Here is a 16,090-nt window from a genome sequence, read left to right on the forward strand (position 1 = left end):
ATCTAATATATCATGTTTTTTTTTCTTCATATTTTTCTCTTTAATCTAAAGTATATATTGTTTCAAGCCAACATTGTACCCAATTTCCCTCATATGACCAGGATGCTATGGTCCTAAAACCTCAACAAATACATAAGTTCTAGGTCTAATCTCAATGTCTCCTTGAGATATTGGCTTTTCTTTCTCTTCATGTATATGTAAAAAACATAATCTTGAGGGCAAATATATCATAACAAACTTTTAGTTGAAATCATAGTAACAATAAAATCAATGGATTATCATTGTACAATATTATCCTCTAAGGCTTCCATATCTGTTGTTACACTCAATTCCCTTGAGGAATCATGTTTTAACCAAGAAAATATGTAATTCCTTGCACGTTCTTTTGATATATGGTGGTCTTTTGTTAATATAATAGACTCCATCTCTTTCTCCCATCGAGGTATCATACCACGATACCCTTGTGGGCCTAACATGGGCGTGTTCTTGTTCATCAACACACTTGTTGTTGCTTTCACTCTTATTTCCTCCATATATGTGGAACGCAATTACAAACATTATAACATAAATAACATCACCAATAACAAACTGAATGTAGCACTTTTTCTGAGCTAATGGAGATAATTTAGTAAATAGTTATCAAGAGTTTCATACCTTAAATTTGGGCTTGGACTTTTGCTTTATGAAATCATTCCACGTGTCTTTGTCTAGGTAGGGGTACATTCTAACGGATCAATGCGTTTCTCCTGAACTTAACAAGCTTGGACTTGTAGCTCCTCCATTGTTGATCGCAATCTTCATGATTGCAATGTTCAAGTATCTGAGCTTTGTAACCATCATTTGGTATGTTCCATCGTTTAGTTTTCTAGTAATGTTCAACAATAATCCTATCAAAATTTCACAAACATTTTTCACTATATGCATAGGATCAATACAATGTCGAGCATCTAACTTTACTCAATATGCTAATTCCCAAAAAATTGACCTCATTTTCCAATAATCTAGACAATTGTTTTCAACGCCTTTTCCAAACACAATGTTCAGATTTTGAACCCAAGAAAACATAGTTCTTTCGTTGAGTCATTTTACCATTCTCTTCTTTACCATCAAACAAATTTCTTTATTTATGATATTCGTGATCCATTTAAAGTGATCGTTGGTGTCTCATGTATACATTTTTCTTACAAATTTCCAATTATAATGAGTGTGTATTATTTTCACAAATTGAACATGCTTTTTTTTGCTTTCGTTGTATAACCTGAAAATTTTGCGTAAGCTGGAAAATCACTTATAGTAAAAAAAAAATCATTGCTCGTAGTTGGAAATAGTCCTTCTTATACACATCATACAGTTCAACACTTAAATTCCACAGTTTTTTCATGTCTTCAACTACCGGAGACAACACATCAGTGTCTTTACAACTACTAGAAAACAGACCTTTAATGACACGAAATTTATGACACACCAGGATTTATAATACACAAAAGTTTGTGACGTAAAAATATTGTCATCTCTCATAAAATTTAAAGGATTTAGGACACGTATTTTTGCGTGTCCTAAAATTTAATACCTAATAAAAAAGCATCAAGGGCACCTTAAATAAAATGTGTGTCATGTAACCATGTCGTTTTATAAATTTTAATGAAACGTGCGTTTCATCCCAAGGGGGGAAATGAAATCCCAAAAATTAAAAACACCGATTTGTTTCAACCGGCTAAAAACCTTAGCTCGTCCCCGCCGAAAACCCCCTTTCTTTCTTTCTTCTCTCTCGATTCTCAAACCTCCACCACTTCACTTCTCCATATCTGCTCTCCAACTATGTATCTCTAGTGCGATCCTCCCACAGCTTCTCATCTTCGTCGCTTGTTCCGATAACTTCTCCACATCTGCTCTCCAACTTCTGCTCAGCTTTCTCTGTATGTCCGACTCTTTTTTGAAGACCGGAGATTGAGACACTGTTGGTAGACCGAGCAAGGATATCCACCATTGGGTAGATCCTCACACAAACCCACCTCGGACCACAAATCCTTCTTCTATTCTTTATGTCCTCTATGATGAACCTCCCCAACCTGCAATGTGGGAGAAATGGTGGGTACTAAATCGACATGGTCACAATCGAGAAGCAAACTCGGAACAGCGTTGCTGGTGGCTACCAGATCGACCATGGTCAATCAGCCCAGTCTATGTCTAAGGTTCGTATTCTTTTTTTAGGTTACTCTTGACCTTTCTTTTTAGTTTATTACATCTAAACCATCGGTTCATCTGGAATCAAAAACCATCGTCAATCTAGTATGGTTTCGTTCAATTTTTGCAGAAGGTTTTGGAGATGCTGGTGTGTGGCGGTGGTTCCTTTGTCCAATAATACTAGATAAGAACCCTAATTCTATTTCTTAATGAGCTATATATATATATATATATATATATATATATATATATATATATATATATATATATATATATATAATTGCTTCACAAAAACACTCTTTAACATGGTTTTTGTTCTTCATTATATTTCTTATGTTCTTATTGTTTTTTATTTTCTTATTATTAGGTGCATAAATTTCGAAAAAAAGAGGATGAAGACTTGAGGGAAAGATGCTTGTCATTTCTTATAGAGCAATTAAAGGCTGAAGACTATTGGGATCTGACTTACCTGTTGAAAGCGATGAATGAATGCGGTTTGCTTAGTCTAATGGCATCCTGTTATAGGTAAAAACAATTACTACTAAACCTTAAGCCCTAAAGAATATTTTATCCATTTCCTTGATTTTTCTAGATTTTATAACCAACTTTGTGAGTTTGATACAAGCTTCGAAGAATGGATCTTGGGTTTTGCCGGATGAACTCGTATCTCGCTCCTCAATCTGTTCTAGAGGTTTGACTTCGACTTATATCCTATTAAATTTCCTGTTGAGTTTTAAAATTTTCTAATATCTATACTAACATATTTGTTGAAATAGGGTTTGAATGATATTTTAGATCACCGAGCAGAAGTTTTTATACCCTTCATCTTTCATAGTTTATGCTTGTTGTTGGCCCCACAATTGAGTTTATAGAACTTTGAGAATAAAGTAGACATAGAACAACAAGAACTAACTGCGAGACCTGATTTATCACATGACATGAACCCTGAGATGTATTTTGAAGCTTGTTCCAAACTTGAGGACTTAAAATTGGAGGCCAGAAAAACTTCTCTTCACAAGGTAAAAGAGAATCTTGATGGAGACTCTTTTAGAAGGTATTGTATATATGAGATATCTTGTGTATACATTCTCTTCCTCATAATGTGATGGGAAGTAGAAAAGTTTTCAACTTTCTTATGAAGTGAATAAGTTGACATCTGATGAATGTTTTGCAGGCAGGATGATATCCATGTGTGTATTCATGAAGTGATATTTTCAGCTGTTGATAAGGTACTTTTGTTTTCTTGGCACTGTTGAATTAATTTGGTTTCACTGGTTTGTCTGTCAATTCCCTAATTACATTGGCACATATACAATAGAATCTAAGGGGCATTTTGGTTTGCTGGATTCCTTAGGAATCAACAAGGATTGGAATGTTGTTCCATTCCATTCTATTATGGAATTGGGCTGGAAATGACGAATGAGTTTAAGTCCATCTAAATTCATAAAATCCAACAACTGAATGCAACTTGCCTTCTATAAACTCATGGAATTTAATTCCATTCCTTCTAATTTGTATAAATAGTTGAAATACCAATTCTAAACCCTATTATTAACATTGTAGTATGTTGATTTCTTTATTTTATGATTAATTTTTGTATTATATTGTTTAATATTAGACTTTTTTTTTCATGTGACGATAAGTTCATGTTGATAATATGCATAAATAATATTCTAGATAGAAATAGTTTTAATTTTTTCATGAACAAGAAATCAACAAAGGGCAATTATGTTATTGCCATTATTTTCATTCCAAATCCTTTAACAGGTTTACAAACCAAACAAATATATACAATCGAATGGAATTGAATTTCATTCCATTTCCAGTTAATATCTTCAAATTCCAATTCCAGTTAATGATCACCTAAGAACCTTAAACAATTAAAAGAATAAATAACAACCATATATTTTTTTGATATGATGTTAGTAATTTGCAGTATTTTTTTATTTTTTTGTTTTTATTTATTATTAGTTTTTTGCCAAAGGTCGCCATCTTTGCAGTGTGTTTGTGAAATATGATTGTTTTCAATTTACTGGAATTTTGCAATTGATAGACTCAAATGGTCATTTTGTTTCAAAATTTGGTCATTTTGTGATCATCCCATATTTTGTTCATTACGTAATACAAATTTACTTTTAACTTAAACAAAAATCATGCAACATGCACCTGAGATGCACAAGATGAGGAAAAGGCAAGGTGAAGTTGGTCTAGTTGAGCCGATATTGGCTAGAGAATCGTGTGCCTCTTCTTCAATTGTTAAGGTTATTATGATAATAATTTATTTATTTATTGTTTTCATTATATACTTCTATATGTACAAGTTTGCTTAATTATTGCACATTAATTCATTTCTCTAAGTTTTGACCATTATATATAAATGTGTCTGTTGTGTGTTGTGTGTTGTGTGTTGTAGGGCACTTATGATTTAAAGTGTGAGTTACTTGGGGGCGTAATTCTTAGAAGGCAGCTGTAACCCAGTGTCCACTTCACAAGAAACACTGCATTTTAATGTAGGGGAACTTTTGTACATGATTTTCACATCTTGCTATCAAAATTTGGTAAGCATAGCAAATAATATGCACCTAAATATTTAACATAAAATCAATCTTCAACAAGCTAAAATTATATCACTTGATTTTGTATTTAGTTCTTACAGTGGCTTTTAGTAGCTCCAATGGATAATATGGACACACCTACATGTATTGCCAGCCCATCAAATGTTGAGTAAGAATACAATTTTTTTTGTGGTTTTTAATATCTTTTTTACAATGGTTCTCTGTTCATTGTATTTTTATCTTACCTTTTCTAGCTTTCTCCCTTAAGGGGACGAAAAGCACCATGGTAAACATACTTCTAATAATGGAAAGGAAAACCATTTTTAATTTCTATAAATTATGTTATAGAAATATACCATGAATTTAAGCACCAAAAAGCACATGTAATATGTGTATTACACCCATCCTATGTGACTAAAATAATAAAGCATAGAGTAAAATTACTACTAGTTCTTGGGGTCTTATATGGTATGCTTACATTTTTTTTCTAAAACAAGTTGGTTTGTTATACAAATTCAGGACAATATATTACTGCAGTGGCTTTTATGAATTTGAATCCATCTCCTAATTTCCCTCCATTGAAAGATTGTTTCCACACAATTTCTAGTTTAGTTTACTTTAGTAAGTCAATCTTTCAAACATATTTTATATATTATAATATCGTTTTTTTTTTTTTTTTTTTTTTTTTTTTTTTTTTTTTTTTTTTGCTTTCAAAAATATGATTCAGCTAGCATATTTCTTACCTTCCGTATATCAGATTGCAATGTTATTGGGACTTCATCACTGATTTCACTTGACTTTGCCCCATTAGGTAAGTTAGATGCCCCCACTTTCTTTTTCTTACTTATCTTTGTTAATTTGGTTGTTAGTAAAGTTTCATGATTATGTAGAAATTTAATATAAAGATAAGGAACAAAGTTTTTTGTAGTATAATAATTGAAAAAGAAAAAAAATATTAGTGTCTTTGGAAACTTGGAATACATAGTCATAGTTTGACTTAATTAGTTGCTTATTTAGTTTATTAGTTGCTTGTTTTCTAGTTTATTATAGTCACTGGTTGGTTTCCAGTTATGCTTAAATATTAACAGCTATCATGGCAACCTTCAATAGTAGTTTTGGATCGACACCTTCTAGCAAAAGATATCGTGTACATGTTCTTGTGTTGCTATTATGGATTCGGGAACATCCTTGATTATTGGTCCAACTATATGTATCTCATGTGAAGCTTCTATTAGAACTATTAATCTCAGGGATTTCAAGTTTTTCATATTTCTTGTATCTAATTAGTTTGTAAATTTCTATTACAACTTCTATTGATTTGTTTTATCTTTCCATGGAACAATTATTTGTATGACATTAAATTTTATGCAATGGATTGTATTTATTGTATATGATATTTTATTTTCTATTATGAGACATTAAATGCAAATTTAATTTGGAAATTAGTAAATCTATAAATAATATATTTTTTTAAACATTTAAAATTACGATATGCAAAAATGTATGTCATCTTCATTTATGACATGACCTTTCTTGATAGGGGCTTTAATGATACGCAATGTGAGTCGTAAATGCGCGTCGTAAGGTTACGACACACAAATACGTGTTGTCTTCCTTTATGACGGGGCCTTCCTTGACACGCCTTGCGTGTCGTATATGAGTGTCATAAACGTGTGTCCTAAATAGGCAACGCACAAAAGCGTGTCACCTTTCGTTATGGCAGGGCTTTCCATGACACGCATTTGTGTGACGGTTGAGCGTTTTACGACGCGCATAGCGGGTCGTAAAAGCTGTTTTTCTTGTAGTGTATCGGCTTGTTTTCGAACCTTGAATTAGCAATGACATCATGATGTATTTTCACTTCATGCATAGCCATGGTGGAAGATTGTGTATACATAGTAGCACCAGCCATGCTACGTTGACTAGTTATGTTTCCGAATGGATTAATACCATTTGTACTAAGTCTGAATCGAATATTTCTAATCTCAACAGCAAATTCCTTAAACTCATAATCAATATTTCTCTATTGAGGAGAATTAGCCACATGTCTCTCCTTTTTTTTTTTTTTTTTTTTTTTTTTTTTTTTTTTTTTGCTTCTCAAAATGCCAACGCAACAGCTTTGCATCTTTAGCGTTTGCAAATAATCATTTTAGTCTTTATATGATGAGAAAATATCACAATACTTTAGTAGTGGGTGCATGCTTTTTCACATTGTCGTCTTCTTCCATATTATTTGTTTGTTTATACTGCGATTTACCACATGTTATATATTTATCTAAATATGCATATTGATCTTTATAAATCATGCAATCATTTAGCCATGAATGAATTCTCTCGATTTCCAAACGCATTGAACACATCAACTTTTTTCGCTTGATATAGTGAACCATGTAGCTCATTATCTTTGGGAAGCATTTCATGCAAAATCTCTAGCAAATTTGTGAAAATTTTATCACTCCAATCATTATTCGCTTTTAAGTTAAATAATTTTAGCATAGTAGAAAGTTTGGTAAATTTTGTGCAACGAACATATAACGGTTTTTCTACATCGACAAACAGTTGTTGAAATTTTTTGAAATCTTTGTCAGGAGTATCATCTTGAATATCATGTAACACATCATCTATTTGATCATAATTGTCATCAAGCCATCGGTCTCATCGTCATTAGATTCGGTATTAATAATATTACAATTAATAACTCACCATGTTGTGACCAACGAGTATACCCATTCATAAACCCATGACATATAAGGTGTTCTTCTATTAACTTTGAATCCGGAAACATTTTACCAATTTGACACTTTTTAAAAAGACATTAAATTTGACTTTCTCGTTTATTTACTCAATTATCCTCATCAACTTTAATAAAATCTTTCAACCTAATTAAGTACTATTTGTCATGACATTGTAATCCATATATCGAAGTATCACGATCCATCTATAATTCAAGAAATTTAGTTATTAGTAGGATACATGCACTATAAATATACATCAAATTTGGTAGTAAGTTATCACTCCAAATCACTTTTTAAATAACTTGTCTCATATTTAAACATTTATTAACAAATTAAGTATTTAAGCTAAACAACCAATATTTCTTTAACCATTTAGAAGTAACTATACCTTATAGTTGGACAAACGAACTTGAACAAGATCGTTTTAAAGTTTGTTGACGGCTAACTACCCTATAAAATTAAAAAAAAAAAAAAACAAGAATAAATTATAACCAAATTCAATTAACAAAGCTAAGAACATATATACAATTTAATCTATAATTAAAAAAAATGGCACAATATTAGGTGTATTTTGTAGGATTTTTAACATAAAATATTGCATCCAATTTTTTAAATTATATTAATAATAATTATTATTATTTATATAAATAAATTTACAATTCTAACAAAATAGATAAATAATGATTTTACATATAAATATGTTTAACGAAATGCTCCAATGATATGCGGTGTTGTCATTCTCCTTGAAATCGAGGGTTCAAGTCCTGTTGTATCAACATACAGGTGGATTTAAAGGTAGTTTAAAAGTATAATAGATTTGCTGTTAAAAAAATATAATAAACAAATAAGTTTGTTAATTATTAATGATGAGTGTTGATTTGTACACAATAATTTTTCTTCATACACAACAGTTGATACTTTAAAATGGTGTATTGTAAAAATTCTATAATGCATAAATTATCACTTATGCATGATGTGGAAAATATTAAAACAACTAAATGAGTTTTATTAGAGAAAACAAACACTAAATATAATAAAAAACTAATAATGGTCCAATTCTACATTTCTTTTGTGCATGGTTTATCAACAACATAGGAGTCAGAGAGGAGAAAGGCAGTTTGATGGATCGAGACAATTAGAGAAAGTAAAAAAGACGTCCGTGTAGCAGAGACGACATCAAGAAGGCAATGTCAAACCTTACTTCTGGTGTGATTTCTTGTTGTGATCTTTTACAGAAACCTGAATTAAATCTTGATGTTTACCCAACGATCGGGGTTGAAGAGTATATTGTTAACGCTTGGATGTAGAAGATCGAACAACAACCAAGAGTCAATGTCCATGATTAACAGTGGAAGATGTTCAATCCAAATTGAGGTAGAGTTTACGGTTGGATTTCAGGGGAAATTGAAATCGCAGATGAAGCTTAGTAATTGGGGATGCGGGGAATGGGTGGGAATGATAGTGAATTATGGGTGGTTTTGGTTGTAGTGCAACTAGAGAATACTAGAACCGAGAACAAGGAAGAAGCTGAAATGAAAATAGAGTTGATGGAATCATGATTTGGGGGTTTGTTTTTTTCAATATTAATATCGTTCTAGAAAAATTATAACCTGTTTTGATCAAATTGAATCTATCAAACTAATTTATAATTACAAAATCATATGGTTAGAAATTGATTTAACATATGGCAGATGGCAGAAAGTAAGAAGAGTATAGTTGCTAAAAACATAGCTGGTACCAAGGTTGGAAAAAACCGGACAACTTGTCTTCAGATGTAGATCATCACCATGTATGGTTCGGAAATTGGAATGAATACCACCATCTCCAAAACACCTCAAAGCAGAGATATGAAAAACATAGGCCAAATTTTCTTATGATTTTTTGAAAGAAAGATGGATATTGGCATCGAGGTGGATATGAATTTATCTACAAGACATATAGAATACGGTTGTGGACCCACTATAACGGTGCCTAATTTTTAGGTATTAGGGTTTTAAATATAAAATGTTTTGGGCACATTCCGCAAAAATAGCTAGTAGCAGGTAGCTTCTAGCTTGTAGGATTTTGTTAACGCTACATGAAGTAGCATTTGGATTTAGAGCGTTTTGTTTAAACTAAACGCTAGAAGCTTTTAGTGTCGAACACGCCGGAAGCTAGAAGCTCTCTAACGCTCCCAAACGCTCCATGCCAAACACGCATTTTATCAAGTTATGTATAAAACACAACTGTAAATGAGAAAACGTATTCTAGCGTATTCTTTTCTCCCTTTCATGCATTATACCAAATAGCGTACGACTATTTTTTTTTTTTCATAAAAGCATATACTAACATTATATAATATGAATTACTCTAAAAGTCATATTATATATGCTGTAATCTATATGTGATTCTGTAGTAGTGGTGTTCATATATGAAAAAATGAGAAATTTTTCCATGAACAAAAAAGTTAAACCAGTCTTATATTTGGCAATCAACAATAAAACTATATTCGGTTTGATTAAATTGAAAAAGTATGTCTGACTCATTTACAAGTACTAACACACACTCCACATCGTGGATTATGAGATGTTTCGAGCTAGCATCGGGCCTCAAAGTTAATCTTAGGAAAAGTAAAGTGTTTGGTATTGGGGTGGTTCTTGTGATATAAGATCCCTTCCTTTTAATTAGCTTGGGATCCCAATGGATGCAAGGTAAGAAGAGTTTCTCATTGTCTACCTTTGATCAAAAAGTTCAAAAGCAAACTCTTGGGGGCGGAGAGTTAGGAATTTGTTGTTTGGAGGAAGGCTCACATTATGCAAAGCGGTTCTCGGGAGCCTTGGTTCACCTTGGTTCATTTTTTTCCTGTTGTTAAACGCCCCTAGTAAGGTGATAAAAATTTTAGAAGGAATTGGAAATAAATTCTTTTGGGATGGTAACCGGAGAAAAATAAAATTACTTGGGTTGAATGGTATAAGGTTAGGAGACCTAAAGAAAGCAGCGGTCTCGGTATTGGTAGTACTCTAAAATCCTTCAATCTCATTCTTCTTGGGAAGTAGTGGTGGAGGTTTAGAACACACTGTGATGAGATGGAAAGACATAATAGTTGTGAATTATAGCACGTTGGAAATCTTGAGTCTAACGGAATCGGAATTGGAAACATTAGAGGGGGTGGGGGCTATTAAGGGGTTGAATTGGACGTGTTGAAAATTCATTTTCTCACTAAAAGACCATCTTGAGATATCAATTCCACCATCAAACCGATTAAAGTTTTGGACAGACATCTGGTGTATTAGCAGTCCGGTTAAGGAAAAGTCTTGTCCAATTCTTGTTTTGGAAATTCAGATGCATTATTTTATTTGGCTTAATAGCCGCTCAAACATTGCTGCCCAATGTAACTAGGAGAACTGGCTAATTAGCCCAATGTTGTAACCTCCTTTTGCCTAGCCTCTCGCTAGGTTCTTTTTGAATATCAATCTCGCCGTTCAAAAAGAAAACACACACACTACACAAAGGAAAAAAAAACAAATACATACTTATAAAGATGAAAATATAAAGCAAAATAATCCATCGTACTTGCCATTGTTATCAAAATCAGCCACATTAAACAAGACAAGTGGAATAAAAACATAAACTTATTAACTAAATATACGGAATTATAGAGCTAAATCGCAATGTAGTTGAAGGTTTTCACAAAGTTATGTCTTTGGGTTCTAGTATATTATTTTTGCTTCGGGTGAAGCTCGAGGGAACCACATTATATACTTTGCAATATCAAGTCTTTTTTTAGCATCAACAGCTCCACTTTGTTTAATGGTAAACTTCTCGAGAGCAGGGGAATGAGCAAGTAGAATCTTTATAAAAAGTAGTTCCGGTTTCGATCCATGTAAAGATATTATCTCAACATTTTGCAACCGATTCAATGTACAATCCAAACAGTTTGGGGATTCCAAATGATTTATAGCTGGCCTCATATCCACTCGAAGCTCCTGAAACAACGTAAAATGCAACCACAGTTTAGCTCCCAACTCTTGTATCATATATATAATCAAATTAATTATATAATTTTAGCACTCCAGCACATACATATGAAGGCTTTACCACCTGCACATCCAGCATATACATATGAAGGCATTCAAGATTCGGTGAGTTTCGAAGCAAACAAAGAGCACCATGAAGTAGATCCAAATCACCAAGTTGAAAATCCAGCAGCCGCAGATGCTTTAAACTACCAATCGCAAATGGAAGAAATTTTGGAAACTTTTCTGCAGCCAAAAACTGTGAAATGAAAGTTAGATTTTAACTTACGCAAAAAAAACATGAGAATTACATACCCCCCAAGAGCATAAAAAGCTTACCTTAAGAAAATGACTGTTGATATAGAAGTATTCAATTCTGGGCGAGTTACTAAACATTGTGGCCAAACTAATTTTTTTCACTCGTACAAAATTTGTTACGGGTCTCTCGAAAGTAATCCAAGCCACAAAAAGACATGGACTGTCCAATAACTGAAGCAACATGGCATCAGGACAAGCAACAACAGTCAAATCCTGCAGTTTTGTAGCCTTGATGTTGAAATTGTAAACATTTGTGCACCTAAGCAGGAACAACTTCTTAAGCCGTGGTAGGTTGATCTTAGTTCCACACAATCTAGCCCCAAAATCAATATCTTCCAGAAGAAGTTCTTCAAGGTTGAGAAATCCTTCAAACTCAAGTGGTTGCTTAAAGAAACAGTTTTGTAGTTCCAACTTTGTCAACTCTAGACAAGAAAACAAATGAGAAGGAAGTCTATAAAATTGATTTGAATTGGTAAGGTGGAGTTCCCTGACACCGCTTCTTGATAAGAGTACGATGAATTGATCGACTTCTTGGAAGCTATCAAGAGATATGTTTGGTATATGGAGATGAAATTTCAAGATAGGACCTTTGTGAAGGATCAAGACTGTGTTTATGATCCTTATAAACCCATTACAACCTAAAGATCCATTTGTTGCAAATTTAGTGGAGAAATACTTATCAAAAACCAGTGTCCTTATTGTGGTCCATCTGTGCCTCCACTTTTTCGATAAAACGCTTAGCCTTGCAGCAAATTCAGTCCGGAAGCGCTCTAAGATCGAGTCTATCAAGTGATCTGGCAAGTTACTGATTCTATCTTCCTCACCACAACTGAGAACCCCCCTTTTATTAATCTCTGTTATCATATTCAGAAGAAAAAAAAATGGGAACAAGTTACATCAATACAAAATGGAACGCAATAAGAAACATTAAGCAACTTGACCTTTCTAACAATCTCCTTAATATCCTAGATGGGTTCACCTACTCTCTATTTGTTAATTGCATTTTACAGGGATACAAAATCTTTTTGGTTCAATTTTAGCCTAATGGCTTCCCCTGGCAAAACCTAACTTAAAACAACTTAGATGACCATATAATAATATAGTATACCCTTCATACTTCCTGCCTTCCATAATTAACAACTAGCTATTTATTTATCTTCACAAAATCCGTTTCTTGATTTTTGTTTTCCAGTGAATATATACGTGATGATTGATGACTACACAAAACAGTGTTTACGTTTCGTACTGAAAGGAGCAAACGAATCCTAAACAGTATAACTCAACTCAAACAAAATATCTTTCACACACGACTTTCAATGAATCAAAAACATGGAGGTTTATGAAGTAGAAAGTTACCCATCATACCAATCGGACCGACCACGTAGCTTATCTGTCGGAGTAAAAAGTCGATGAATTGGGAACTTGTTAGGGTTTACTGACCCCCGCCTTAAGTAATTTGTAAAAAACTAAAAATAATACTAAAAGATCGTAGTTTGTGAATTGTGATTTGATTTCCTTTTGTTTTTTATTATCTAAAGAATCCTTTCTCTTATAAATTTTGATTTTTGAAATTTCTATTTTGGACTCATCCGTAATATCCGTATCAGATTTCATCACCGTGAGAAAAAAAATGTTAAGTTTTGATAAAATTACTTTTTATTAATGAAAATTAAAAAAGTAGATAAAAAAATGAAAATAAAAATAAAAACTGGAATCATAACAGTAATAATTGTAGTAGTATATAACAGTAATATTTAGTTACTAAATTATTTTTATAAGTGATTTATTAAATTTTATTTAAAAATTAAAAAAAAAAAAAAAAAACAAGGTATGTAGTAGTATATAATCCTAGTAATTGTAGCAGTATGTATGGTTGATGTCATTTTAACCATATAATTTTTTTAATTTGTTTTAAAGTGTTGTAAAAATCTTGATTAGATCCCGATTAATTTTCGATAACTCCTAGGTGCTACCAACTGACTACAAGGCGCCTAGCGATTGATGTCTACAAAATGAGCAAAGTAGTAAGAAATGATGAAATTTGAACACTTTAAAAGAACTTCATCTCAATAGACACTATTTATTTGAATGATGAGTAAATTACACGAATGGTCCGTATGGTTTAGAGTAATTTGCGCGTTTGGTCCCTAACTTATTTTTTTAACTCGGAAGGTTCCTACTGTTTGTTTTTGTTACATGCTTGGTCCCTATCTTACCTAAAAAAACTATTTTGCCCTTGATCTTTTAAAATATTTAAATACACAACCCAACCCCAACCCCCCTCATTTTACCCTACATATCCTACAATATTTTCCTATTTAAATAATAGTTTTTTTTTTAGATATGACAGGAACCAATCGCGTAACAAAAATAAGCAGTAGGAACCAAGCACATAATAAAAACAAATATTAGAGACTTTCCGAGTTCAAAAAAAATAAGTTACGGACCAGGCGCGCAAATTACCCCAAGCCTTAGGGACCATTCGTGTAATTTACTCTTGAATGATTAGTGTTGTATTAATTACATTAACCTATTTTGTTATCATATTAGTAGTATTTAGGAACTTTGTTATAATATTATATATATTTTTAAAAAAATTAACGAACTAGCAATTTAGGGTTCCCTCTTAATCCCCCACTTAATCACCACATATTCAATTAATCCCTTAACCCAAATCCACCGACTAGTTAACGCCGAATGTTTTTTGCAACCTCAGTTTTAAAATATCACTTATCTTTTATTTTTATTTTGGTGTATAAAGTCAATGTTTACCTGTTAAATTAGTCATTTTACCCGTTATAATACCACCAACTCCTCTTCCCTCCTCCATTCTCACCACCACCTCCACCATTTATATCCTCTCATCGAAAACAATGGAATTGAAATAGTCTCTTTATTCCTCAATGCATTCCTTTCAAGTAAATCAACCTTGTAATCCCTATAATCGACTTGTTCTTCATCATTAAGCATAACAACCTTTGGGTTAACTTAAACCATTTCATGTCGGAATCTCAGTTAAGGATGGGTCGCTGATGATATTCAACTTCTTCGGAGTCTCACTTCCATCATTTTATGTTGCAATGGGTTCTTGACTGCATTGCCCATATCACTTTCAAATCTTACACTTGTTAGAATCTATTGATGTGAGCCAGAATTACTTCATTGATTTGCTCCCTGAAGTTTTGTTGATATCATAATATGAGTCGGAATTACTTCATTGATTTGTGCCCTAAAGATTTTAGGAATTGCGATCGAAATTCCAGCAACAATTTCCGAGGCATTGACATTACTCAATGCCTCTAGTTACACCGGTCAAATTCCAAACAACATTTCATTGTCAACTTCCCTTTCCTTCATTGATAGGGTTAGTTTGAGAAAGAATGAAGATGTGGAAAAGGTAGATGAAATATGAGAGAGAATCCATAAGCTTGATATGAGTTACTCTGAGAAAGAATGAAGATGTCGAAAAGGTAGATGCAATATGAGAGAGAAGCCATGAGCTTGATATAACTGGATTCTTCTTGAATGTTAGTTTAATTTCAAACATTTATTTCATGGATATATAATTATTTATAGTTTCAATTTAGTTTTTTGGTTTTCATGATTTATCTTCCATGATCAATTGATCACTTTCTAAAAAGGCCGAGTTTTTATTATTTTGAAGGGTATTAAGGGTTAAATGAGTTGACGACTTTTGAATTTGATATGATTTCAAGAACTTTTTTATAGGTGTTGTTCTTTATTCTATTTTATGGACTATAAGATGTAATTTAATATGAGTATCAAGATTCGGTGTATGATATTGTTTTTTTTTTACTAAAGACAATGTGAAATAGCATTTATGCTTACGTTGCTCAAGTAGTTTTGAAGCCTGATTTGGCCCAGCTGCATCAGTACAAAAGCTATTACATTTGTGTGCTCAAGATCCTAAAATCCCATCTATTAAGGCAAGACATGTTGTTAGAAATGATTACGTAAAAACTTTGAAGAGATGTCGCTTCAATTGCACATGTACATAATTCTAATACAATTGTTAAACCATATTATACTTCAGTTTTAATTATTTAATTATTTGGTATTTTGAAAAGCCTCATATATAATTTTCCTAGGGCCTCAAATCACCTTAGACCAAGTTGTTAAAGTGAAAAAAGTATGATTTGTACATTTTATGAAAAATGAACATTTATTTCCTCTACCATACATGCAAAACAATAATAACTAAGGAAGAGGTCAGTGCGTTGAACAGGTCGGATATTTTTTTTGTTGATGTTTGGTGGGTCACGAAAGTAGGACGCAATAGTTG

The 16,090-nt window shown here is 32.4% G+C and overlaps 1 protein-coding gene across 1 annotated transcript; it reads right to left on the reverse strand.

Moving 5' to 3' along the window:
• Positions 1 to 11,163: 11,163 nt before the first annotated feature.
• Positions 11,164 to 14,638, reverse strand: LOC145008718 (F-box/FBD/LRR-repeat protein At1g13570-like). Its single transcript, XM_078967320.1, has 4 exons — positions 14,560 to 14,638; positions 11,809 to 12,641; positions 11,537 to 11,728; positions 11,164 to 11,439 (listed from the first exon to the last, which is right to left on the reverse strand). Exons 1-4 carry the CDS (start codon positions 14,636 to 14,638, stop codon positions 11,164 to 11,166), a joined length of 1,380 nt encoding a protein of 459 aa, XP_078823446.1.
• Between the last annotated feature and the right edge of the window lie 1,452 nt (positions 14,639 to 16,090).

Source organism: Lactuca saligna, chromosome 1, assembly GCF_052625555.1.
Source record: "Lactuca saligna cultivar CGN05327 chromosome 1, ASM5262555v1, whole genome shotgun sequence".
Lineage (NCBI taxonomy): Eukaryota > Viridiplantae > Streptophyta > Magnoliopsida > Asterales > Asteraceae > Lactuca > Lactuca saligna.